This window comes from Nannobrachium achirus (assembly GCF_963921795.1).
Source record: "Nannobrachium achirus genome assembly, chromosome: 12".
NCBI lineage: Eukaryota > Metazoa > Chordata > Actinopteri > Myctophiformes > Myctophidae > Nannobrachium > Nannobrachium achirus.
In genome coordinates, this window is record NC_137832.1 from 53,321,234 (window position 1) to 53,348,920 (window position 27,687).

Consider the following 27,687-nt stretch of genomic DNA (forward strand, 5'->3'; position numbering starts at 1 on the left):
CCCCAAACAAAGTTCACTGAAAAATGTTAATTTCATAGTTGTAGATATAATGTGCAATATCAATGTCACATACTGCAGCTATGTTTAAAAGCTGCACCCCCTACAACTGTATGGCCTTTAGTCTATATAACTTCCCCAGTTCTTAAATGGTTTCATTGTTTTTGATTTGGCAAACAAAATGTTCAACAGGAATGGAAAATGAAAGTTTATGTTAACAACCTTTGTACTATTAACTTTTGTAATACTATAAAGAAGTAGAACACTGCTATCATAACAGTTGTGGGAAATGTAAAAAAGAAGACAGACAAATCACTATTCACTACAGTCGTTCTTTTCGAGAATTTTCAAAGACAGCCAATGTGTCAGAGAATACGTTTTCCTACCAACCCCATCAAAAGGAACTTGAAAACAGGAGGAAACTCTGACAAGAGGAGGTCTGGAAGACCCAAAGCCATTAACAGAATCAGAGCAGGTCTGGCAGACCCAAAGCCATTAACAGAATCAGAGCACCTATATTTCTACTTGTGGTTGTGGTCGACTTGTGGCACGCATAGAACAACATTGTATTATCTCAATTTGAGATAATACAATGTTGTTCTATGCCACAAGTCGACCACAACCACAAGATACCAATTTCAAAACAGAGGAGCAGGCTAGACTACAACCTGTAGTACCACACACACAGCCGAGTTAAAACAATGTTATTACTTAAAGGGATATTCCACTTTCAAAAAAACTTTTGGTCATTTTATCATTTAACATTTACATCAAATATATAAATACTGAATCAAGCAAATTAAAAACTGTTCAGGGTGTTCATAAAAGCCTGATTAGATGATAAATGATCAAAGGTTTTTTGAAAGTGAAATATCCCTTTAAATAAGTTCCAGATTGCAAATACATTGAGGTAACTCCACTATGCTCATTAAAGGGATGTTGATGTTCCTTGATTTCGTTAGAGTCACAGAGATTTGAGGGTCTTGCAGGCACCAGTGGTGTTAAGTAATTAATAAAGTCAATTAGGCCTAATTACAATTCTGAGGTACTTTTACTTTACTTGAGTATTTCCAGTTGTCAGTACGTTTACTTCACTACATCTCAGAGGCTAATATTGTACTTTTACTCCACCACAATTATTTGACAACTTTAGCCAACTGTTACTTTTTAGATTTGTAATATTATGACAAAACGTTGTGTTAACCACTCCAGCCCTATACACATTTTGGCCATTTGAAAATTGTAGATCTGCTATTTTCAAAATACTTTTATGCATTTGAAAACTACTGAAATGGGACATTCAGCAAAATGAGTAGCCTAGACCTACTCTACTTTTGGTACATTTTGATGTCAATACTTTTGTAATTTTGCTCAAGTACATTTTTAATTCTGGACGTTGTACTTGTAACAGAACATTTCTACATTGCAGTATTGATACTTTCACCTAAGTAAAGAATGTGGGTACTTTTTTTGCACCAATGCACTGTAACCTGACTGCAACGAAACCGCGGCTTGTCCCTTTAACTTAGGGGCAGAACTATTAGACATGACACTGGCAGAGTGGCAGTGCATAATAAGCTTGAAGAAAATCACTTTTCTCATCTAAAAAAATGCAGTCCAGAAGAAAACAGGGACAGGTTTGGTCGTGCATGTTTATCAGTAAAACAGAAAAAGGGAGGCAGAGTGAAACTGAAACCATGTGAACACAAAGAAAGGGGAAGAGAAAGAAAGTGACCCCTTCTCCACTGCTAGCACGACCACCACCACCATCAACAACAAATCATCGTAAAGAGGACAAAGTCCAGGTTGGCTCTCTAAAAACGTCCCAGATGCAGACGTGCACTCACCGTATCAGTAGTATAAGCCACAGAAATGTCTAGACGGCGCCCTGGGTCCATGGTTTGCACAACATAATAATAAGCAGCCTGCTGGACTTCGCCATTTTTCCCGCGAACCTCGCTCTGGGATTTATTTATTTGGCACTTCCTTCCTTCCGCACAGGAAAAACCACAAGAGGAGAACTTGTGGTTGAGGTGACGTTTCCGGGGTTTGCGTTTAGCCTTCAAATTAAAATCGTTGGCTGTAAGCACGAGTCTGCACGACTGTAAAATAATATTGTACCAAATTAGTTGTAAATGTAGCCTAGTAGTCGTGTAAACTGCAGCATTGATTAACAGTGCACACACAGCTGCTGAGCTGCATTGGATTAAGATCTAATCATTCTGACCAGTCCAGTCACAGAATCAAAAGGTTTTTTAGAATCCCTGAAGTGAAATCACACTGTATGTTGATTTTTCACAAAATATATTTTGTGCTAAGCCTTTTCTTTTTCTTTTATTCACAGGACAGTAGAAAAGATAGGAACTCAAAAACATTAGCCACTTAAAGTACAGAAGATAGCTGAGCTGAAGGGCAACAACAACTATTTTTGCTTCTTCTTATATTATTTTATTGATTTATTGTTTTTTTTTTAGGGGTGTATAATATCAGGCCAAAAAGTGATCTATCCATCTGTCCATGAAGGAAATAAAAGTCTGCACACAACAGACCAGCTCAGTGGCCTTGTGGTTTAGAGCAGGGGTCTTCAACGTTTTCAGGCCAAGGACCCCTTAGCTGAGAGAGAGATGAAGCAGGGACCCCCACAACCTGTTCATAGATTCCAAATAGTTTAATCGTTTGAAAGCACAATCATCAGAGTGTATTTTGGATTCATGTCAATTTGTGTTTTCAGATATTTAACCACTTGAACCGTCAATACTTAATAAACTTGACCTTTCACTCTGTACTTAGTCTGCTCTTTTCCCCCTCTACACCAAAGCTCTTTGCTAAAAATAGCAGATCTACAAGCTCACAACGCCTTGCGTTGCGAGGCGTTGTGAGCTTGTAGATCTGCTATTTTTGGCTAAAGTTCTCAGAATATGGACACTAGGGTTCAAGTGGTTAATATAAAAAAGGAGGGAAAAAAAACTTTCTATCACTCAAATATTTGAAGGACCCCCTGTAGTAACTCTGAGGGCCCCCTAGGGGTCCCGGACCCCCTGTTGAAGACCCCTGGTTTAGAGAGTCGGGGTCCCCGGCCAGCCGGGCCAGGTCATATACCAAAGACTGACAAATGGGACCCAGCCAGTGCCTCCTGCATCATGTGATCATGTCCAGGGGGTGTACTTGTACATCAAGCTGCCTCATGCTAAGGAAACAGGAGATATAACTCCTGCCCTATGGGTCTTGTGGCTCTGCAAGGCTTACTTACACTACATAGCTCACTTTTACAGATTTATGACCTGCAGGCCGAGGATGTCTGAAGACCTGCACAGCCAGTATCTCAACATGTCAGTGTCGTTGTTAGGAATGTCTTTTGTTGGATCATACACCAGACACCTGTGTGTGTTATTTTGTTATTTGTCAGTGAGGATCACATACGAAAAATAATATAGCCTATATATTGTATTTAATTTGTTATTGTATTATACATGTATAATGCTCAGTTGGCTATACATGTAGGCTATTTGTATATTTATTGGATTTGTTTCGGAAACAAGACAATTTAAATTTGATCTGGTCACTGCTAATCTTAAAGGGATATTTTCACTCCCCCCCAAAAGCTAATTTTATCATCTAAGCTTTTATGAACCCCCTGAAGAGTTTTTAATTTGCTATTTGATGTAAATGTTATCAGTCCTCCTCCTCCAGGAGGCCCCATTGTAATTTCAAACTCCATTTTAACCATGATAGATTCATTAAAAACAGTAATTCTTTTTTCTGGTGACTCATACCACATTTCATTTATTTTTAATAATTCTTTGGGAAAATGGGAAAAAAAAACTTCTATTGTGAGATTCTGAAACAGCTCTGACCGGAAGTTCTAAGTGTTTCCCACAATTTCTAACTTTTCCACTCCATTGGAATTCCATGAAAATAAAGAGAATTTTAGGACAAGCTGTAGAATTACTACACTGACTTCACTGACACAACAACTCGTGTTGACACAATCCATACCTTATGTGATGTGTGTTTAAATTAGCGCTGTTCTAAGCAGAACATGATTTCACCATAATAGTGAAAGTTGTTGTTGATATTCCACGTGGAGTTTGGTTCCACCCAGAGCGATATATAAGAGAGTGGCTTCTACAACTCTGGTTCCACCCATAGACTGTAGAAAAAGGTTCCACCCAAGTTCCACCACACCGAGTCAGACAGCTGTCTGTGGATCGAACCATAGCTCTGTCTATTAGCTTGGGAGTACACATTTCTTACACAACATTTTGTAATATTTTAGTTTGTTTGTTTGAAGACATAGTTTGGTCATTTGTACTCCCAACCAACAGGTCTATGGTCCCAACTCCAGTTCCGGATGCTGTTTGTTTCCACCCGGACGCACCACATCGCTGCACCGATAGAGAGCCTCATCCTTCTGGTGTGTATTATGGAAGCTCTGTCATCCTTCACTTCTATTCACAGTACGTGTTGTTTTTACTTTTTACTCACCCAATAGCGGGACAGTTGTTATCAATTGTATATTCTATTCAAATGAACTAGCATGCGCAATATATGAATAGGATCACCGATGTTAATGACTTGAGACAGAGTGAGAATGACCTTTCTGGCATATTATCATGCCTTTCAACTCCAACAGAGCAGTGTTTCTCACTTTCACATTTCAAGGTCTCAACTTAACTCTCTGGCAGTGTACAAATAAAACCAGACAGGTTAATTTGGTTCCATTTGTATACTTACTTCCAGAGTTACAGACTCGCATGGGTCCATTTAGACCCCCCTAAAGGAACCAACAGTGTCCCTGGAAATCACTTAAACAACCACTGCAACAGAACACCCCTATTTTGGTTACTGGTATGTAATTATAGGCAAAATACATACAATACATTCTAATAATTGAGAAATGTTCACAAGTTGTCACAACAATATTGTGATCAGCTATTCATCATGTAGAAGCTTATTGACAAAGCTGCCTACACAGGTTACACCATACACCACTGTGTTGGACACACACGACCAGGCTAAACACACTATTCACACACAAACAGCTCACACACACAAACGCCTCTCTTTTTGTGTAGCTGTTCCGCTCAGCTGGCAGCCAGTGGCAGCACAAAAGAAATGCATATTGTAGGAAAAACATTCATGGCGAGTGGAAAAGCATTGGACGTGTGAGTCAGGGAATTGTTCTTTTATTTTTATTTTCTTTCAGATGTGTAAAGGTTGTGAAAGATTTAGGCCCGATATCGGACGGAGAGAGAGCGAGAGAGAGATACGCCATCATCATGCTTCCTGCTAGGTAGGGATGGGACGATATGAACATTTCATTTTCATGTCACTGATTGTGTGACCAAAGAAATTGCAATTTTCAATATTATCGCGATAATCAAAATATCCCCATCCCCAACATCCATTATGCTGGGGTGGAACGTTTGCCAAAACATAGCAGATCTACAAGCTCACAACGTGTCGCAGCGTTGTGTGCTTGTAGATCTATTATTTTTTGTCAAGGAGATTTGGTAGAGAGTGAAAAAAAATGCTGTATCAAGTAGGCCTACGTTATTCAGATATGCAGCTCAGCAAGTAAAAGGTGAATTGATCCCATGCATGACAGAGGATAATTTCATGATAAAACTCCACGATAGGATTATTGTGTTTTTTTATCACGATAAACGATAATAACGATTATCGTCCCATCCCTACTGCTAGGTTGACCTGGCAGTTCACGTTGAATTCCTGCAGAAGAGCACGTCACCATGGCACCTGCTACGGACACCTGTCTGCTCTCTCCGGCTGCACGCTCCTCCAGAAGGACGGAAGGAGCGGCCGGAGCCTTGACTTTGCTCCGAGCAGCACACCGCCGAGAGGTTTCAGCAGCCTCTTGGCAGTCTCTCGCCCGTCATCAGTCAAACTGGAGTCTTTTACCGCAGGTCACGGTAAAAGACCCTTCAGTCTGTCGGCTCCAGCGATGAACTTGGTGAACTTGGCACCAGCAGCTGTCCGGCCGTACCTTCGGCTAATGAGACTCGACAAGCCTATTGGTTTGTACATCCATACTTCCATATCCACTAGCTTTGGTCCATAGCGTTAGAAGGAGTTCTCCTTAGCGCTATGTCACTAACCATCCGCTGCACCCGCAGAAAGCCTACACAGCCTCTTGTCAGGTCCAAAAATAAAAAAGACAGTTTTGCTACACACCAAAACTAAGATGGCTTTTGGGAGTTGAAAGCCTTCTTTCCTTAGTGGAAGCACTCTGTGGACTAGGTAATTTTTTCGTGAAATAGTTTCATTTCTGACCAAAAGGTGTATTTTAGAAGTGAGGTGGGGGGCTCCGAGTGCTTCCACTAAGGAAAGTAGGCTTTCAACTCCCAAAAGCCGCCTTTGTTTTGGTGAGTAGCGAAACTGTATCTGTGATTTTTGGACCAGAAGAGAGGGTACGCAGGCTTTCAGCGGGCGCAGCGGATGGTTAGTGAGCTACATATCCACCTACTTCTATTTGGAGACAGTTTTATAAGAGAGGATTTTGAAGTCAGCGAAGTTGACTCAGGGGCGTCTCACTGAAATGTGCTCTTGTGGTCTGTGTCGTAGGGACGTGGCTCCTGTACCTGCCGTGCACATGGAGCATCGGTCTGGCTGCAGACCCAGGATGCCTGCCCCACCTGGGGATGCTGACCCTGTTCGGCACGGGGGCTCTGCTGATGAGAGGGGCAGGCTGCACCATCAATGACATGTGGGACAAAGACATTGATAAGAAGGTATTGTAAGGCACATTGGGCTCTATTTTCGTCCATTCCTTACCCCTTATCCCAATACGTTTTTGCCTTTTTTTCTTTTTTTACCATATTGAAATCTTTTTTTTAATATCAATCAAGAAATGTTAACCCTGGCGTCCCTCTTCTGGGTGTGTTATTAACTTATTATAGGCAAAAAAATATATATATTATTTGATAACATTTTAAGAGAAACCAAGTGGGGCGCTGATTGGTTTGAAAACTTGTTATATATACAGTATATGGTGGTTATTATTATTGTTATTATTTATATGTTTATCAGTGAAGGAAAATGGGACAGTGTTTTTATCTTCATGGCAGGTGTCCAGGACCGCCACACGTCCCATCGCCTCAGGGGAGATCTCGCAGACACAGGCTCTGGTGTTCCTTGGAGGCCAGCTGTCTCTTGCACTAGGAGTTCTTCTGTGTCTTAATTATTACAGGTACTCAATACCTATATTATTACCAGAATATTTACACCAACATGTTTTATGTATTTATCAGGTCTGACATTTATTAGGTGAAGACAGTTGGTTGCGATAAAAGGAAAAACCTTAGAAAACCGATTGTTGCAAGGTTCTCTAAATAGGATCTGTGCTTCCCAACCCCTCTCGCCCCATCTCATCTTCTCCAAGATGGTACTGTAAAGAGAGACACATTTGATCAAGCTGAGTTTTACACAGCATCAGGTAAAACATTAGTAAATAACTTAGAACATTGTCTCAATTTATGTTACCTGATTTGGTGACTTCACCATTGTTTGATTTGTTCTTTGTGTTTCCTTCTTTCTTGTTTGTCTATTGTTGGTGTGTGTCTGTGTTTTGACCGTGATGAAAAAAAACAGTGCCTTGTTTGTCTTGTGCGGGAGAGATATGGCCATCCAATGAGATGCTGTGTGGCTGTAAATGGGAGGGGTAGGGCTGGTGAGGGGGGGCTTGGGAAGTGCAAGTACAACCTGAAGCGGCAAGGTCACATAGGATCAATCTCTCTAGAACAGTCTCTCTTACTCACACACACAGATCAAACTGTCATTTTCATTACTCTGCCCAACAGGCCTCCGGTGGCGAGTATAGGTTTTCACGCTATCCTTCCATATGTCCGAGATGTCACTCGGAGGATATCTCCTTATACCACTTTATGGTTTTCAAAGTGGGGGCTGTGGCAGGGGGAGGGTGGGGGCAACTTGGAAAGGAGAGGAAATCTTATTTCAATTTAATGTATTACTCTTATTGTAATTAGCTAGTGTGACATAATACTTGTCATGTGTTGTTGACAGCATAGCACTTGGTGCTGCTTCGATGTCTTTGGTCGTCACCTATCCGTTGATGAAGAGGATCACATACTGGCCGCAGCTTGTTTTAGGTAACTTTATGGATTTGTGAATGATGATGTGCGAGTGCTTTTTTCCCCCCCTTCATTTTGGCTCTTGGCCACTTAAATGAGTGTCACTGTTTTCCTTTTTAAGGTCTGACCTTCAACTGGGGAGCACTGTTGGGCTGGTCTGCTGTCCAGGGCTCCTGCGACTGGTCAGTGTGTCTCCCTCTGTATTTCTCTGGAGTGATGTGGACGCTTATATATGACACCATATACGCTCATCAGGTAGGCAACAGAAACACCTTTAATTTTTTACCACACACGCAGTGACTACTCTTTGGCTTTGCAGCACAGTGTCGCGATTCTGAAAATATTCCTTCTTGTTGACCACTAGGACAAAGATGACGATGCCCGGATCGGAGTGAAGTCGACAGCACTGAGGTTTGGGGATCAAACCAAACCGTGGCTGAGCGGCTTCACAGTGGCCATGATGTCAGGGCTGGTCATGGCTGGGGTGAACGCAGAGCAGACTCTACCGTACTATGGGGTACTTTCCACAGTGGCCCTGCACCTAATGTGCCAGGTGGGACTTAATGCCAGACTACTAAATGATTTAAAGTTCAAGGTTGTTCTTTATTGTTACAAAAGATATAATAATACTGACATAGAAAGATTTTGTGAAAAGAAATTAAGTGCAAAAGCCAAAAGAGCAAAGAGAGCATAAAGTTTGGTATATTGGATACACCAACAGCATTTTTTCCAGTAGTTGTTACTAGTGTACCTAACTTTTTGTAAACAACTTCACATTGTATTTATTCTATGTGCAACAGGTTAGTATGTTCAACTTAACGGTGTCTATTTATGTACAGTCGGTGAAGCAGCTCAAGCATCCATGGCATGAAGCCTCACTGAGTCTGGATGGGAAAATATTTTGTTTTTATGAATTCAATTCAAAATAAAATGGCAGAATATCTAATAACCTTAGGAGCATTGTGACGGGGAGCATTCAGCCTGTGACCCTAAAGAGAAATGTTATTGTTGCACCAGGACCCAAACTAAAAAATTAAGAAACCCACCATTTGGGAAACAGTGCTTAGTAAAACTGAGTTTAATCTGTACTTAATACGCTTTTGTTTCACTACACCAAATCTCTCTACAATATCACAGCACGTTCCACACGGAATACAATAGGGATGCTTGGGTTCAAGTGGTTAATGACAACAGTACTATTAAAAATGTGTCTATTAGACACAGTGTTCTGTTTATAGTGAGCTAACTATCATGATATTTCCTTCTTTCTTGTATAGATTTATACACTGGACATCAACAAGCCAGAGGACTGCTGGAAGAAATTTGTCTCCAACAGAAACCTTGGACTGCTTTTGTTTTTAGGAATCGTCACCGGCAATTTATGGAAAGAGAGAAGAGACACCTTATTACAGGATAAACTACAACATGTGTGAGAAAAGACATTCGAGACGGTTGACAGAGGTAAAACACTCGCCCTCTCAACACCTGGGGAAAATTCCTGGCTACGGTACCTCGAACTTGGCTGGGCACTTCAACAAACTTTTTTTTTTGTTTAATTAATGCACTATACTTTGCCGTACAAGAGTATCTGGCAAAAACAGGTTATTCTTCCCATTTCTTGAAAAGTAACAGTTTTGGACTTTACAAAGTTTCCAACCAGACAGTGACAATATTGCAACTTAAATGCTGTATGTCAGCAGTAGGTACAGTAGGTGGTGCTGTTTGTCTACCAAGATCTGAAAGGTATGGTCAACTCCAGAACAAAAATGTGCCCAGCAGGGATAAAACATACTGTATCCCCATTCCCCACCGGCCATAACAATGAATGAGAGGGGGCGTATATTAAAAAGAAAAAAGAAAAGCAGAGGCATGGGTTGGGGGGGATTCTCTGTGTGTGTTTTTCTTCTTTTTTTTAATATATACAGTATGTTTTTGGGCTTTTATGACAGGAAATGAGGAGAGATGGGGAGTGACATGCAGATGCAGCAAAGGTAGTTGGGATCGTGACTCGAACCAGCAACACGCTGTCAGGCTACACTGAGCCTACATGGTATGCGCCTGGACCGGTAGGCCACAAGGTGCCCCGGATTCTCAAGTTTTGTGTCTCCAGCGAGGCAGAAGTTTAGAGGTGGAGGCTGTTGCGCAACATGTTTTGGTGCTGAGCAGGATGTTGATATTGAACCATTTTAAATTCATGCTTTACACTAAATTATTTTGTCAAGTATATTGGGAAAATATGTTTCTTTTTTGGAAAACAATTAAACCTTTTTGTCATATTTGCTCTGAAAGTGATCTGTCATTATATTATGCAAATGTATTCCACACACCCACTTTCCCTGCCTACAATGCTGCCCCTGACAACATTCCAAAATCGGTATTTAGGGCAAGGTGGGTGCCCCATCAAAACATTTCTTTTGAGTAAAGGATTATTACATGGAGGGGTCAGGGACAAATGAAAGCTAACAGCCTACAGAGGAATTCACTCTTACTCAACAGTTTTTGTTTACCCCTCAGATTCATTCAATGCCATTTGTGATGGACATTATGTCCATTATGTATTACAAAAAAAGCATTTTGCAGGTGCTGTCAAGATGCTCTTTTCTCTCAACATGGGATGGGGTTCGAGGTCCTCGACAGAGTGGTCCCCGGAACAATAGTTAGGAAATGAATGGACGTGTACAATTTATTTTTAGTCCACACATATCAAATGGGGTTCGACGGCCTAATGCATATATATACAGTGTAAAAGTACATTTTATTCTGTAATATTCAAAATGTAAAACTTTCATGTATTCTAGATACATTGCACATGCAGTGAATTATTCCAAACCTTTTTGTTAAAATACTACACGAGACCACTGAAAACAAGGATTTATAATAGAGAAAGGTCAACCTTCTGAGGTCAGAGTTGCTTGAAGTCCAGTGGGAAGTTTCCGAAGTCAGTTATGATCTGCATGCTTTTTTACACAATATTCAATTTGTTTTAGATGGATCTGTAAAGCTGGGTGTCCTTGAAATTAGGAATCACTGAATTAGAGAGCCAGGCTGTCAACAACCTGACAGTTCAAGTTGTGAAGGTCACTGGTCAACGTTGAGTCACTGTATAATTGCTCATTGTCTCAACGTAGCTCATCACCATGTTGACCTCAGTGAAATCACCCATCTCATCATGATGTTATTGCATATACTGTATGTACACACAGTAAATCAGGGATAAATAAGGCCAAGGACACCTTATCTGAGAGAGAGATGAAGCGGGGACCCACTAAATATTGATATTGTATAGCTTCATTGACTTCTTTAACACCACTATCATCAGTTTTGTGTAAATTAATGTTGGTTTGTTTGTTTTTCTTTCTTCCCTCTAGTCTAAACCAAACCTCTTTGCAGAAAATAGCAGATCTACAAGCTCACAGTGCGAGGCGTTGTGAGCTTGTAGATCGTCTATAATCAGCTAATGGTCCCCCAGTATAGGGATGGAAGGGTTCAAGTGGTTAATGCAAAAAATAAAATAAGTGTTCCATTCAAACAAAGATTGATAGGCCTATATCCCAGAGGCAAATAGGCTATTGTAGGCGAAGATTTAGCTAATTCATACAAATAGGTTAATCACAAGTTAATAATGTGAATGGGCCTTTGATTCTGCATAAATAATGAGCTGTCCTACCTGCTACTTTTGGCAAGCCAACTGTAACTGTAAGTACTAAGTAGGCCTATGTTGATGCCTTTCACTTACAATTTACAATTTTTGAATGCCGGACTTTTACTTGTAACAGAGTATTTCCACATTGTAGGCCTATTGCTACTGTTAAAGTAGCCTACTTGAAGTTCTTCCACCACTGCCTAAAACAAGCAGGCCCACTGAACTGAGCCAATCATAGAGAAAGAGACAACAAGAAAGAAGTCCCTCCGGGTTATGGCCTTATGGGATCAAACACCATCGATCAGGCGAACGCGGTGCAAGCTACTTATTATAACGGGTTTATATGGGTGCAAGGCGCGCACGTGAGAGAATAATAAGTTATCAAAGCCAGCAGCTCAGCTGTGGCGGGGCTCGCCACCGCGTCGCCGCAAGCTCGCGCGCCGATTGGCTCTCTCGCGTGCGCTTCGCGCGTGGATTGGCTCGTTCCCGTGGTGCATAAAAAATCCAAGGCAGTTTGAAGTAGTTGTGGGCAGAAGACTGTCTGTGAGACACAACTCCTCCAGAGTCCAGAACAAGAGGCATCGCATCACTCTCTCTCTCCTCTCTCTGTCTCAGGAGGGACTCTGTGCAGTCAGCAAGCAAGAGGGGGAGAAGAAAGAAAAGAGAGAGATTTATTTCCTTTTACGTCCTGTTTGGAGATTTATTTAAATTATTAAAAGATGCAGAGCTGTGCCAAGTCCTGGGGGGTCATCCTCCTCGCCACCACCACCAGGAGGTCGCTGAATCCCAACGCACCTTGCAGACATTTGGGGTCCTGCGGCGGCAGGGGACCAAACCTCCAGCCGTCCAGAGCCCCCCAGAGCAGCGGCACCAGGAGCCCACTGAGAGTGACCTTCCGCCGGGGTCTGCACCGGAGCTCCGCGGCGCTCTCCTCCCGGCAGATCGAGAGGATCCTGCCCCGGCACGACGACTTCGCCGAGAGGCACATCGGCCCAGGTGAGCGGGAGAAGAGGGAGATGCTGGACGCGCTGGGACTGGAGGTAAGAAGAAGATATTAAACTGAAGACTTTTAAAACATTCATTTATTTATTTATAGGTTCTGTTATAGGCCTACGTGTTGTGCAAACTGCCTTAGTGCCTATTATTATTATGTTATTATTATTATTATTATTTTATTATTATTAGTCTATTATTGATATACAAATGCATTGGTTTCAGTCGATCGCCCAGTTGATCGAAGACACACTTCCAGCCTCCATCCGTATGGAAAGAAGTATGAAAATGGATGACCCAGTGTGTAAGTTTCATTTATTTATTTCCATAATGGCACGTGCGTTGACAGTAGCATCATGTCTGGTCAGGTTTCTCCTAATTGCCTAATTTAATATATATTTTTCCACATTTATTTTCATATATATAGGCTATATATATATCGGTTCCTGAAAATATCTATCGGTTCCTGAAATCATCACAATATAGTATAAATAAATATGGTATAAAATCACAAGCCTGTGATGGTGAATGGTTGAAATGTAGGCTAGGTTGCAGCCTTGCAGGCAGCTCCTCCATTGTGCGCTGTGTGCCATTGTGCGCTCACGTCTCGTTAAGTCTTTCCTTTGAACATATTTGGAGTTGTTTTTCAGCACCACCAATCTCCTGTGGGGAGGAAGAGCCGGATGCTAATGGGATGGCAACTTACTGGAGTGTAAAGTTCAGCCTCAGCTCTCTCTCTCTGAGTGTCTCTCTCTCACTCTCTCTCTCTCTCTCTCCCCCTCTCCCATGTCTGTCCCAAGTCCAGTTCAATCTGGTTCCAGCAGTTCACATTACATCACAGTCGAACGAGGTTCCTAATATGGTTAATTGACGCTTTGGCACAATGAATGCAGGTTTTCATTTTTGAACAGACCTCTTGGAGCCAGAGTTCTCAACCTTTTCTTAGCACTTGCAGCTCCTTGTGTCACAAGGTTCAACTGAAGTGCCCCCTATTATGATTTTAAACATTTTGCTCAGTAAGAATACATATTTTAAATTGCAGGCTACTACATAGCATAGGTTTACATTTACAACTCTGTCTCACTTTAGATTCAGTCTCACACTTTGGTACAATTATAGTACAATTATAGTTAGCCGATAATAGCCGATCTACAAGCTCACAATGTGCCGCGATGCAACGCATTGTGAGCTTGTAGATCTGCTATTTTCAAACATTTTTTTATACTTTTGAAAACTTGAAATGCATGGGGCATTCTGCATAATGAGTTGGCTACTTTTACTTTTGGTACTTAAAGTACATTTTGATGCCAATACCTTTGTACTTTTACTCAAGTACATTTTGAATTCCTTTACTTGTGACAGAGTATTTATATATTGCAGTATTGATACTTTTATTTAGGTAAAACATTTGGGTACTTTTTCCACCACTGGCCATAGGGGTTCACAAAACCCCTGGTCGTGAGTGTAACTCTAAGGCAGGGGCTCTCAAATGTCAAATGGAACCCAATGGAGCCACCTCAGAATCTGATTTAACGCTGTTTTTATTGTATAACATTGACCTTAAGAGGGGATTGTGAGACCTTTGAAACGTGTAGCAATCACTCACTGATGTGTTTTATTGTGCTCAGAAGTAGTGCAAAAGAAAACTACATACCTGTAATTGTATCAGAGACATGCAGCAGGTGCTCTTATCAGTTTTAACGATTTATTGCGTGCTGTATAACACACTAAACACAGTCAAACCTGGAGTAAAGTGTGTACTAATACTAATTATAACCTCCATTAAATACAAATGAATATTTCATACAAAATACCAATACATAAAAACAATGTATTCATTGGACAGAAGCTTATTCCATATTCCACGCATAACTGAGTAGGTCACAGAGTGACCGCCAGAGTGACTTTACATGCGTCGCTGTCTACCTCCTAGGACTGCAACAATCAAACGAATCAATTTAATCAATTATAATGAATTGATTGTTTAATGAAAAATCTATTAATAATCTATCCCCATTTTGGGTCATCGGCGAAAAGCTTGAAAATATACAGTAATAGCTGATCTACAAGCTTAAAACGTGTTGCATTGCGACGCCATGTGAGCTTGTAGATTGGCTATTTTAACTATTATTTGCATGACACTGTATACAATGTGGTATAAATTATCGCTTCTGGACAATTTGATTAATCTAAAATTTAATCAATAGAATGGTCGCTAAGAAAATTTCGTTGCAGCCCAGCCCTACATTCCTCCAGTTACTGTAGTCCTGTGCCCTTCCTGGCACTCTCATAATGTAACAAGCCATGCTGAAGGAACGAACTGGATGCCATGCCGTGCTGTGTTTTTCTTTTTTTTTCTGCTTGTTCAGCTTTGGAGGGCTTCGCTTTGCAAAGCCAGCGAGGGATTCTCTCTTCAACAATGGATGTGCTGGACGGTTCTGAATCAGGCAGTTTTTTTTATGTAGCTCCTGGAACTCCAGGAACTGTGGGACCGCATGGGAAAACCGTCCTCCCCATGTGACACAGTCACACATAGTTAGGGAAGCCCACCTCGAACTTGTTTTGTGGACATTAAATTCTCAATTTTTTTTAACTACTTTCAACCAATTTTCGTCCATAAAGAAATTATATTAGTCGCTGAACTACAAGCTCTGAACACATCATATCACAGAGCTTTTTGAGCTTGTAGGTCCGCTACTCTCGCTAGACAAAGCTCTGTATATAGGACGTAAGTGGTTAAAAACAATACTGCGCAGCAGGCAAAGTACCCAAAATGGCATTTGCCATATTGAATGCTCCCTGACACTGTATGTAGGCTAGTGGTGCTGCCTTCCTACTGCCTGTGAAAAGAAGTATCTTTCTGTTTTGAAAACGGGAGTAGTTTAGGCTCTTGATTCAGACCACTGGTATTGTCCATTCCTCAGTGTTGCTAGGCAGCCAAGACAGGGCAGAGGAATCCTAGTGGCTGGGTGTGCATTGGCAGTGCTCCCCTCCAGCACTGGGGAATTAGGCTAAATAACTAGCCATTAGGAAAAGACCCATATTGTGGCAGTCACTGCTAGCAAGATAAAGAGAAAGATTCTGAGGTCAAGCATGTGACATGGAAATGTCACAATGTATGCTGAATATGTATGTAATATAAGCGGTTTGAATTCATAAAAGTCTTCACAGAGGGCCAAGCAAGGACCCTAAATCATTGAATTCATACAATAAAGGTCTGTCGTGAGGGTGGTTGGACTTTCTGGATTTGTTTTCATAAATTAGGTGTGCATGATTGCTTTGCACAGCCGCGTGCCAGACAGAGCCCTACTATCGGGTGGGAGTCATGCAGTCGGTGGATTTAAATGGGAGAGGAGTTGCTGTTCATTTGTTAGATGTCATGACAAGGCCAGTTTCCCTTGCTCTGACTAATATGTAGAAGCTTCCCTTCGGACATGTAGAAGCTTCCCCATCGGACATTTTTAGTACTTTCCAAAATTTAGTTAAAGAAAGTACTGTGTGTGTACACGCGCGCGCGACGCGCATGCGTGTTTGTGTGTGTGCACGTGCAAATGCAGGTGTATATGTAATATTTATTGTTATCTTTGCAGGTGAGAATGAGGTGTTGGAAACTCTCCAAAAGATTGCATCAAAGAACAAACTGTGGAGGTCCTACATTGGCATGGGCTACTACAACTGTTCAGTGCCACCCCCCATCCAGAGGAACCTGTTGGAGAACTCAGGCTGGTAGGTGGCCATTATGTGACCCCTACAGACCCCTACTCCCCCTCCCAGATTAGTGACCATTCAGTGTTGACCATTAATTAACCAGCACAGCAGAACTATAGCTAACATGTATCAACCCCCACACACTAAACTGACCACTGAATCAAGAGCCTTAATGCTGTATACAGTAGATTAACTTGGTGCAGCACGTGCATTTACAGGCCTATGCCACTTATTAAGAAACGAGTTGGCAACGTTATCAAGTAACGTGCCTTTAATAGGAATCTTGTGACTTAATTCACAATGAATTGACTGGCTTTGCAATGAGATCTTGTGAGGGGCACTCTGACTCACCAGTCTTGCGACGCCACGTTCTGACTAAGGGCTAATTTATGCTTTGTCACTTGACAAAAATAATGGAACTGCAACAGAAGAAAATGCCGCCAAGTAGAAATTGCGCTCAAGGCCTCCCTTTCCATTAAACTCAAACCAAACCCTCAAGGTCTCGCTCAAGTTCCTCGGGGAAAGTCAACTTTGATTCAAAATCCATTTGAAGAGACCAGGCCTGCAATTTCTTCATTTTAGGGGCAAGGCCGCTTGGCCTTTGGTGTTGTCCATCTTTTGAGGGCACAAAGGCCAAATGCCAGGGCAGGAAGGCCATCAAATAAAACAAGATTTTAGTCCATTGAAAGAATTTGTTGAAGTATTTATTTATTGTTTAAGTATTTACAATCTGATCCATGCTCAGCTCTGCACGAATCAAAGTCACTGGATTGGTTTAAAGATGGGGACTCGGGGGAGTTAAGATTTCAGAATCTCAAGAAAAGACACTGGTGTCTACATGACAAGAAAGAGACACCGGTGTCTACTGTCTACATATTGACCTGAAAGAGACAGAGGAGAAAGTGGTACAGTCAGCTGGGGCATTAAGGCCACTGTGGCCTCAGGTCATGCCATTGGTTTGAGGGGCACAAGGCCAAACAGAGGGGCAACGGCGGCCATGGCCTTCATGGCCTCCATGAAATTCCTGCCCTGGAAGAGACATAACAATAATACAGTCTCCTCCTGCACAAAACCACAGAGCCACGGGTCTGGACTCTGCCCTAGTTTGTAACATCACCATGTTCTGTCATTGTGGTTAGGGTGGTATTAATTGTCACTCAAATAACTGCAATTAACGATTTAATTATGTTTTTGTCGTTGACAATTACATTTCTGTTTGGCTTTTAGGCTTTGAAGTTGCACATGGCAGATATGACACATAACCTAAATATACAAAGAAATTACTGACATATTTGACAACTTTATACTTACAAAAGATCATCAATAGAGGGTATGCGCGTGACATCACTGTTGTTGGAAGTTATGTGGGAACACGCCTACTGAGTGGCAAAAAACTAATTTCTGCCATTGACAGCCCATACATCCAAACAGAAAAGTCCTATCTGATTGTATTAAACAAAGTTAACTCACCAACATTGCGATTGTACTGAAAGCTTGAATTATCCTCTTTCTATCTGCAAAGTTTTTGTTTCATAAAAATCCACCATAGGCATGTTATGAGCTACTTTCTATCAAGACATTCTGTGCAGGTTATTATTTTTCCAAGTGTCAGAGTTTGGAAGCACTTGTTTTCTAACACACCATCCTGCTGCCTCCTGCATTATGTGCACATTAGAAACAGGTGGTATGCAGGGCCATTGAGTGATTTGCAACTAGCGCTTCCAAACTCCAGTGCTCCATGCTGCTCAATGTTTTGCCACTCAGTCTAGATTAGGGGGGCGGGTCCCAGTGGACGTGCATACCCTCTATAGTGGAAATAGACGATCTACTAGCTCACAACACGTTGGATGGCGATTTTTTTATTTTAACAAATATAGGAAAATCTTTCAAAATGGAAACGATTATGACGATTTGGCCAAAATGATTGTGAATAGCCTATGTCAAATAACCCATTTAGGCCTAGAATTATTTAATGCTTTAACCATTGAAAAATAGCAGATATACAAGCTCACAGCGCTGCGAGTGCTGCGCTGCGAGTGCTGCGCTGCGAGCTTGTAGATCTGCTATTTTTGAGAAATTGTGAAATCTTTTGCCAAACTTTGAATGTATGTTTTTAATGTATGTTTTATGTGTGTCCTGTGTGTCCCCAGGGTGACCCAGTACACACCCTACCAACCAGAGGTGTCCCAGGGCCGCCTGGAGTCCCTGCTCAACTACCAGACTATGATCTGTGACATCACCGGCATGGCTGTGGCCAACGCCTCTCTGCTGGACGAGGGCACGGCCGCCGCGGAGGCCATGCAGCTCTGCCACAGGTATTTGAACGTTTTATTAGACAAACGTGAAGAACGGTACAAGTATAGTCAAAACAAAAACAAGATGTTTTAGTACTAGGGGTGGGCGATATGGTGATAAATATCGTGGAGACGATACAATGTCTCCACTATACCTTTTCAGAGATATCGTATATGATGCAACCAATGAGGGAGAGCCTTATTAAAAAAAATCCTGTTGAATTGTTAATACAGCAGATTCATTGCAGAGTTCAAACTAGAAGCAGTGCTCTTCCGAGCACAGGTCTCCACCAGGCCACACAAATCGGCCTGTTATAGCGCCACCATTAGGGCCATTTGAAAACTTTGGGGCAGAGGTTCTGAATTGGCATCCAGGGAGTGTGTGTGCTCATTTTGGCAGCGACCGGGCCAACGGCGCCGGAGATTAGCTGTACACAAACTGGGAGGACGAATCGGCCTGTTATAGCGCCACCATGAGGGCCATTTGAAAAATTTGGGGCAGAGGTTCTGAATTGGCATCCAGGGAGTGTGTGTGCTCATTTTGGCAGCGAACGGGCCAACGGCGCCGGAGATTAGCTGTACACAAACTCAGGACGAATGGGCCTGTTATAGCGCCACCATGAGGGCCATTTGAAGAATTTAGGGCAGAGGTTCTAGATTGGCATCCAGGGAATGTGTGTGCTCACTTTGGCAGCGACCGGGCCAACGGCGACTGAGATTAGGTGCACACAAACTGCGAGGACGCACGGACGCACGGACGGACGGACGCACGGACGGACGGACGGACGGACGGACGCACGCACGGACGGACGGAGGGGAAAACATACTCTCCCTCAGCCTTCGGCTGGTGGAGACAATTAAACCTGCATTTTGGTCTAAATCAGTAGTTCTCAAACTTTACAATGGCATGGTCTCCCTCTTAACTCTGACAGTATACAAATGAAACCAAATGGACCCGTAAGGTTTCATTTGTATACTGTCAGGCAACACATAATGTCGGTTGTGAAACAACTATGGAGAGAGCGGTGATGCCACACAAGAGCTCCATTGTTAGCCTGGGCATCGCAGACTGTTTGGTTTGGTTTACCCCATTGCTGTTGCGCTCAAAGATCAAACTATTATTAGGAACTTTGACCCCGTTTGCCCCAGACCTTTTGAAAGTGCGTCCGATCAGATTAAAATCTGAGTGCAGTTCACGTTGGCCCTTGTTTGAGACTAGCTCAGAAACATGAAGAGCTAGGCCTGAATTACCACAACAGGTCTGTAACTCTGAGAGGTTCACTCTCAGAGTTAGGGGGGTCCTTGCAAATAAAACATTTGAGAATCACTAGTACTAGTCGGACTCTAGCCATTGATCCGATATCATAACAGTCATGTTTCAGGGCTAAGACTCCTAATGTGCAATAGTGTCTTCATATTCTGAAGAAAACCTGGAGACTTGACGTACAGTAATTGGCTGCCAATTAGGTATTATATGCTCAAAATAAGAACATTATAATGGTGTGTAAAAGATCTATATCTGAGTACAGTGATGTTTGATATAGATCATATGTATTGTATGTAGTAATCCTTGACATGTATATATATACATATTATACATGTATGTATAATATGTCAATAATATACTGTCGTAGCCTACACTGCACTAGACTGCAGTAATACGGTATATACACGTATCGACTCTGTGCATGACTGTTGATGCTAGGTGTGCCTAAAAGCCAACGTTCCAATGTTCAATGAAAAAACGTATGTCATGATCGTGATTTGTGGCGGCCCTAGCAGTCAGTATAACCATTGCCCCTTTGTTGTATTCTATCTTACTCAGACAGAACAAAAGAAGGGTCTTCTACATGGACCCACGCTGCCATCCCCAGACCATCGCAGTGGTGGAGACCAGAGCCAAGTATGTACTGTTACTGAAACTAAAATAAAAAGTAATGAATATTACAATTCTGATCTGGACCAAATGTCGACGCTCTCATACTGAAAAGCATCTTCGTTTTCTCTCTCTCTCTCTCTCTCTCTCTCTCTCTCTCTCTCTCTCTCTCTCTCTCTCTGACTGTTACGTCTCAGCTACATTGGGGTAAAGACGGTGCTGAAGATGCCTAACGAGATGGACTTCAGTGGAAAGGACGTATGTGGCGTTCTCTTCCAGTACCCAGACACCGATGGTAGAGTGGAGGACTTCACTGCTCTGGTGGACCGTGCTCACAAAGGGGGGGTAAGATAAAGACATTTGCACCAAATGGACCTGTATACTCTCAGAGTTACAGAGCTGTAGGCGTCCATTTGGTTCCAAGCTATGATTAATTTACCTGGGGACCCCCTGGAACCTCCCTCAAGGTCCCATGGGGGTCCTTTGAGAACCATTACCATGCCCTCTCCTCCCCGGTTTAGGCCCTGGCCTGCTGTGCCACGGATCTCCTGGCACTGTGTGTGCTGCGTCCCCCCGGGGAGTTTGGGGCTGACATCGTTCTGGGGAGCGCACAGAGGTTTGGTGTACCTCTGTGCTACGGAGGCCCTCATGCCGCTTTCTTCTCCGTCCAAGAAAAGCTGGTCCGCATGATGCCCGGCAGGATGGTTGGAGTAACCAGGTGAGAGACATTAGGGACTTTAAGCAAGGACGGCTATGGCAGTCCGCTCCGGTAACCGGAAATGGATCAGTGCTCGATAGATAAACCTGCTTGCCGTCGCAGCCCTTCCTACTATGGCAGAAACTACCTTTCCACGTAGCGTCTACAACGTCTGCTGCATAGACACGTCACCATGGGAACCAAAGAGTTCAGTAAAAAGGGGAGGGAACCTGTCACCGACGGCTGTTTGCTTAACTTTTTTGACTGCTAAGTTGATTGCGTCATAGCAGCTGTACTTCCTTCCGCCTAGCAGGGCCGCCCTGAAAACCGTACTTGCTTAAACTCCCTATTAAGACAGCAGCATACTCCTTGGGGAAACAAAGTTCGGCAATCGGATGAGAACCAAAAAAAACATACTCCTTTGCCGAAGCTCATTTCGGCAGGTACTGTATTGCATTTCTGCAATCTGCCATGGGCCATGGGCAGTTTTGAAGAAAGGTTGTCGGAGGATGTTAGGAGGTACACACCATCTCTATATGAGGGACTACAAACACAATCAAACAGCAATTTATTCATGGAGATAGATGGCACACACTTTGTCCACTTGTCACCATCACCAGAAATGGGGAAATCTCCCCAAGACAAATTATGCCAAAGCATAACGTCGGAGGTTGATGCAAACAAATGGCTCAGATCCAGTTGTCAAAAATGTCTGGTATACAGTGGACAGGATTTAAGGCTTAAAATAAATAACCTAACCCTAACCCTAACCCTAACCATAACCCTATAAATATTGGTGATATAAGTACGGTATGCTTTTATTTGTTTATAGGGAGTTTAGATGAGTTTACCAGGTTACCTCTTCCACTCCTGACATCCCAAACTGCTGAATGCTGGGGGTGGGGCAGATGTAGCTGTTCAAAGAGCTTTTCCCAAAATGTATAAAAGATTTGTATAATTCCGAATGATAAGATAAGTATTGCCTTTCCACATTATTGGAATATGCAGCATTCTTTTTAGAACAAGGCTGATTGATGCATACCTCAAAGGTTGTTTACAGGTGTGTAGGACAAACATATCCAGTGATGATCTGTTGCCCTGCCTCTAAGGAATTTGACACGTCGCAGTGTTCCATTTCTACATTTCTGTTACCCTGCCTTTAAGGAATGTGATGCATAGTGTTCCATCTCAACATTTCTGTGGTAAACACTCAGTTTGTCTCTCTGAGACTTCTATGTGTGAGGTTAATGGTTAGGTTGAATGGTAACCGTGACCTTGAGAGGCAACGGCACTCATTATGCAGAATGTCCCATTTCAGAAGTTTTCAAATAAACTGTATGTATTAATCAGTTGAAAATAGCAGATCTACAAGCTCACAATGTGTTGCATTGCGACACATTGTGACACATTGTGAGCTTGTAGATCGGCTATTGTCAAATGGACGAAATGTATATAGGGATGAAGTTGTTAATAAAGCTTTCAAATAATTGTAGTGGCGTAAAAGTACAATATTTCCCTCTGAGATGTAATAGAGTAGAAGTAAAAGTGTTGAAAATTGGGAATACAAAGTAAATACCAAAATATTTTACTTATGTACAGTACTTAAGCAAATGTGCTTAGTTTACACCACTGTGCCTCTTTCAGGGACGCTACTGGGAAGGAAGTGTACCGCCTGGCCCTGCAGACCAGAGAGCAGCACATCCGCAGAGACAAAGCTACCAGCAACATCTGCACTGCCCAGGTAATGGTGCATTCAAACCTGAAGAGTCTTCTAGTCTTCACTTTGGTGGCGCTGGTCAGCGTTGGAAAAAAAATACCGTATGTCATGTCAGAATCAAGGCGAAACACCTTGAAAAAAGGGAGTCCCAAAACCAAAACTTTTCCCTGTCTCTGGACAACATCAACCCTGATTGGCTGTCAGAACGCGATGGGTGGAGCGGGAGGGAAGCAAGGTCACTTCAGTTTTCCAAATGGGGCGAAGATACAGAGGCGACCGTTCACGTCGCCCCTTTCGGATCGTTTGCGCGTCGTCTCGTCTTTGCATTCACTTTGTATGTAATCGCGCCGCTCGAACTATCCAGGTTTGAACGCACCATAAGAGCTGCTGTACTGGCCCCGAGCAGCTCGTTGGTCTGAAGAAACCTTTTTCATGTCACGGTACCCCCAAATGGACACTTATTAGCCCACGGGCCGAAACCTTTTCGATTTTCGATTCTGAATCTTTTCAATATCCTTTTTTTTTTTTATGTGTTGAGTTGTCTTCTCAGATGTTCTCCACCTGTCCCTTCCCAGGCCCTGCTGGCTAACATGGCAGCCATGTTCGCCCTGTACCACGGACCGCAGGGTCTCCGGCACATCGCTGAGAGGACTCACAATGCTACTCTGATCCTTGCTGAAGGTGAGTGAGGCTTTTGTTTTGTTTTGAACATTGGCATTATCGTCCAGTAACTCAACTCTCTACTCCACTGGTTCAAAGTAGGGATGCCCCGATCAGGGTTTTTTTGCTCCCGATCCGATACCGATCAAATATTATTGCTTCCGATTCGATCCCGATCTTTCCCGATCCGATCTTTTGGCAAGGCATTAAGAAAAAAAAATTCTATTCATTCTATCACTTAGTGCAGCACTGAATCAACAAATTAAAAACAAAGCTTATGAGTAGTGTATAGTGATATAGGCCTACTAGTGCAGTGTTTCTCAATCATTGTGCAGCGGACCTTTGGTGTGGCCTTTGAAATTTGGCAGTGAAGTCACGATTTAAGGACTTTTAAAACCTGTTTAATACCTCAAAAAATAAAATAAAATAGACCATTACAGCATCAAAAATAATCAACAAACTATATAAAAACTGGTAAAACATTGGCCATTTTTAAAGTTGAAACAAAATAAGTTAAGAACCAATTAACCAGTCTGCTTTAAAAGTATGCAGTAGCAGCTAGTTCAGTGGTTCTCAACCTTTTCAGGCCGTGACCCCCAAAATAATCATATTTTAACTGGGGACCCCCGACCCTGAAGAGTTGAGGAAGTATATTTTGTATAACACGGTTCTATTGTGAAAATAGCAGATCTACATGCTCGCGTTGCGAGGCGTTGTGAGCATGTAGATCGGCTATTTTCACAATTTCTGGCTTTAATATTTGACAATTTGGCCAATGTTTAATTTGTCATTTTAGAGGTATTAAAAAGTCCTTAATTTTTCACTTTCGAAATGTGCAGATACCCTCTATACACTTAAACTTTATGTTGATTTGTTTACTGTTGAGAGAGAAAACAATGTTGCACATTAAATTAATCATCTGGGGACCCCCCCAAAATAATTTGAGGACCCCCCTGGGGGTCCCGACCCACAGGTTGAGAACCACTGAGCTAGTTGACAGTGCAGAGAGACATAATTGCCTTCCTTTGATCCATTAGCAAGGGGCCAATTACTACTTATTGGCATCAGCTGCCAGCTGTACACAGAGTCTGACACAATCACCTTCCCTCTGCAGTGCTCTGTCTGTCTCATTTCTCCAAAAGCTCTTGAATATGATTGAAAATGATTAAGGATTACTGTGATTATGGTAAGCTTACATTTCATATCGCATTCACCTTACCTGTAACTTTCAGTACTCCCAGAAAATATTTTTTTGAAAAAAAAAAGAAAAAAGAAAAAAAAAAAAAACGATTTTTTTTCCCGATCTCCGATCTTATAAAAACGGCCATATCGGCAGCCGATCCGATCACGTGATCGGGATCGGGCAACCCTAGTTCAAAGTGGGGTCTAGTGACCCCTAGGGGTCCTTGAGGGGGTTCTGGGGGGGCCCCCAGCTAAATAGTTAATTGTTAAGAACCAAATAGTATGTAACTCACTATTACGGGTCCATTTGTTCATGGGGGGTCCATGGCCATATGCATACCAAACTGTGGCCCTTGAAATGAGAAAGTTTGACTCTACCTGGTAGTTTTGGGTCCTCTTTATGTTTTGCAGAGGCGTCAATTGGGTATGGAACTATGGAAAGATATGGCAGCTACCATACCTTGGCTACAGTGGAATGCCTGTTGCTAATTGCGACCATAGGTCGCACTTTACTATCAAAACCACCACAAAGTGTAACTCCGTCCGTCCCTCCGTCTGTCTGTCAGTCTGTCTGTCACACCTCACACGTCACACTTTTTCCCTGCTTATATCTCCGCAACCGTTGCCCCGATCCATGCCAAATTTTGCACACACGTTCCTTGGCTGCCAAACTACAACCTCCAAGGACCCCCAGAGCTCCAGGGACCCCCAGGTCCCTGGGGGGCCCCCAGATGTAAAAAATGACCAAATGCGCAAACATGACCAAATGACCACCCCAACGGGGCTGCTCACGGGGAATTCCCGGGGACCACCGACTCCTGGTGCTCCAGAACGGATGCAAAAGTGGTGGCGCCCCCAGTGGAGGACCCCCTACACTGCAGCTCACATAAAATGCCGTAACTCCGGCTAGGAGCGACCGGGACAGCCGGGGCCGGTACCTATTCGTCCGCCTTGCCGGCGCGGAGACCCCACCCCTCATTTCTCACATGGCCCTCTTCTAGCGCCACCATGAGGCCGATTCTTGCAAAACACATTTTTGGACACTGCTCCTACAATTTTCGCCCTAAAATCACGCAAATCGGTACACAGTATGTCTACACTCATCCCATCAACATGAATCTGTCCCATATAGCGCCACCTCCAGGCCGATTTTTAAAAACACATTTTTGGACACTGCTCCTACAGATTTTGCCCTAAAATCACGAAAATCACTACACAGTATGTCTACACTCATGTCATCAACATGGATCAGGAAGATTTTGGCAAAACACATTTTTGCCCTATTTGTGGAGATAAGTGACCTACGGTCGCTTATCTCCCGATTAGGGAGCCTTACTGGTAGGCAACATGACTGGTGTCACACCAGTCATGTTGCCATACCTTAGCTTTTGCTGAACTGACGCCACTGATGTTTTGTTCCTCCAACCTGTGTGTTTCAGGGCTAAAGAGGGCAGGCCACAGGCTACACAGTGACATGTTCTTTGACACCCTGAAGATCAGCTGCGGCGTAGCAGCCAAGGACATCCTGGAGAGGGCCGTACAGAGAGAGATGAACCTCCGTGTCTACAGCGAGGGAGTGGTGAGAGCCAGCTCCGGTCCATACTAGGGTTGCAAACTTCTTCTCAGTGATGATTTTATCAATTATAATTGACTGAAATCAATTAGTTCGATTAGCTGTTGCACCCCGCCCTACTCCTTTATGAATGCCCATTTATTCTGGTAGCATTCGTATGTTCTTAAACATACAGAATAAAAGAGCATAGCTAGTATGCTGTTTATATTTTGTCCATTCAATTGGATAAAAGGATGTCTGAGATTGTTTTTGTTTCCAACCCTCACAGCTAGGCGTGTCCCTCGACGAGACGGTGACCGAGCGGGACCTGGACGATCTGCTCTGGGTCTTTGGCTGCGAGTCCTCAGCTGTATGTTGGCAATCATCACACGCTGCACTTTTCACAGTCACGAGAGCCTGCTGTCCTTTGCCTAATTGAAGCTTAATGTATTTCTAGGAGTTGATCGCCGAAAAGATGGGCGAGAGGGTGAAAGGAATCCTGGGAAGTCCCTTCAAGAGGACCAGCAAGTACCTCGACCACGCAGTCTTCAACAGGTCTGTGTGCATCTCAGTGCGTCTGCGACTTTGCAGCACAACGACAAACACAATGTACCGTAGTTTTGATAACGTTTGACTCAGTGGGTATGTACCACTGCTTTGATAACATATAGTATGGCACAGAGGTGATAGCATTATCAGTATTACGACTTTCCACACAATAGTAAGACTCTATGCGTCGAATGTCTATTAGTATCTGCGACTCTGTGCCCCTTGAACAGTATTAATTATATGTTATCAGTAACACAATCACTATATGGCATACAGTGCATGAGTTAGATATTGACTGTTTCATTAGACATTAACCTTGATGCACCATACCGCCAATACATTTTCTATTCACAGCTTTGGCTCTGTATATTGTACATAAAAGGACCATTTTCCTGTTTATTTTTAGATTTTGTGGTTTTGTCATTTATTTCGAAAGTCATTAAAAAGCTATATGTAAAAATTCTATTCATAAGACGCCGCAGCCAGAGGCTATGGCTATCTAGGGGTCCTTGGCATGAAAAGGTTTTGGGACCCCCTGTGTCGGACATTGAGTTAATCTCCCGCCGGCCATTCTGATCACTCCTCTCTCTCCAGCTACCACTCTGAGACCAACATTGTGCGCTACATGAAGCGTCTTGAAAACAAGGACATCTCCCTGGTACACAGCATGATTCCGCTGGTAAGCTGGTGTTAAAAATGTGCACGTTTCTG

The 27,687-nt window shown here is 42.8% G+C and overlaps 2 protein-coding genes and 1 long non-coding RNA gene across 4 annotated transcripts in view; 2 read left to right on the forward strand and 1 right to left on the reverse strand.

Moving 5' to 3' along the window:
* Positions 1–4,321: 4,321 nt before the first annotated feature.
* LOC308296092 (4-hydroxybenzoate polyprenyltransferase, mitochondrial-like) lies at positions 4,322–9,692 on the forward strand. Of its 2 annotated transcripts, none has more exons than XM_080739214.1 (9): positions 4,322–4,411; positions 5,204–5,290; positions 5,701–6,032; positions 6,580–6,746; positions 7,083–7,204; positions 8,038–8,123; positions 8,227–8,360; positions 8,470–8,658; positions 9,383–9,692. In XM_080739214.1, exons 2-9 carry the CDS (start codon positions 5,277–5,279, stop codon positions 9,536–9,538), a joined length of 1,200 nt encoding a protein of 399 aa, XP_080595340.1. In that variant the 5' UTR covers positions 4,322–4,411; positions 5,204–5,276; the 3' UTR covers positions 9,539–9,692. The 2 variants fall into 2 exon arrangements, with proteins under 2 accessions (XP_080595340.1, XP_080595339.1); XM_080739213.1 differs by having other exon boundaries at positions 4,328–4,454.
* A 2,542-nt stretch (positions 9,693–12,234) lies between these two features.
* On the reverse strand, positions 12,235–13,432 carry LOC308295234. Its single transcript, XR_013962568.1, has 3 exons — positions 13,258–13,432; positions 12,544–12,782; positions 12,235–12,371 (listed from the first exon to the last, which is right to left on the reverse strand). It is a non-coding gene; the product is annotated as an uncharacterized lncRNA (long non-coding RNA).
* Positions 12,367–27,687, forward strand: part of gldc (glycine dehydrogenase (decarboxylating)) — a 34,261-nt gene continuing 18,940 nt past the window's right edge. Inside the window, exons 1-13 of the mRNA XM_080738244.1 lie at positions 12,367–12,788; positions 12,967–13,045; positions 16,332–16,467; positions 18,600–18,764; positions 20,569–20,646; positions 20,817–20,964; positions 21,141–21,337; positions 22,961–23,057; positions 23,609–23,714; positions 26,315–26,454; positions 26,717–26,797; positions 26,885–26,982; positions 27,571–27,655. Coding sequence (XP_080594370.1) covers positions 12,468–12,788; positions 12,967–13,045; positions 16,332–16,467; positions 18,600–18,764; positions 20,569–20,646; positions 20,817–20,964; positions 21,141–21,337; positions 22,961–23,057; positions 23,609–23,714; positions 26,315–26,454; positions 26,717–26,797; positions 26,885–26,982; positions 27,571–27,655 — 1,731 coding nt within the window. The 5' untranslated portion in view covers positions 12,367–12,467. The remainder of the gene's footprint in view (positions 12,789–12,966; positions 13,046–16,331; positions 16,468–18,599; positions 18,765–20,568; positions 20,647–20,816; positions 20,965–21,140; positions 21,338–22,960; positions 23,058–23,608; positions 23,715–26,314; positions 26,455–26,716; positions 26,798–26,884; positions 26,983–27,570; positions 27,656–27,687) is intronic.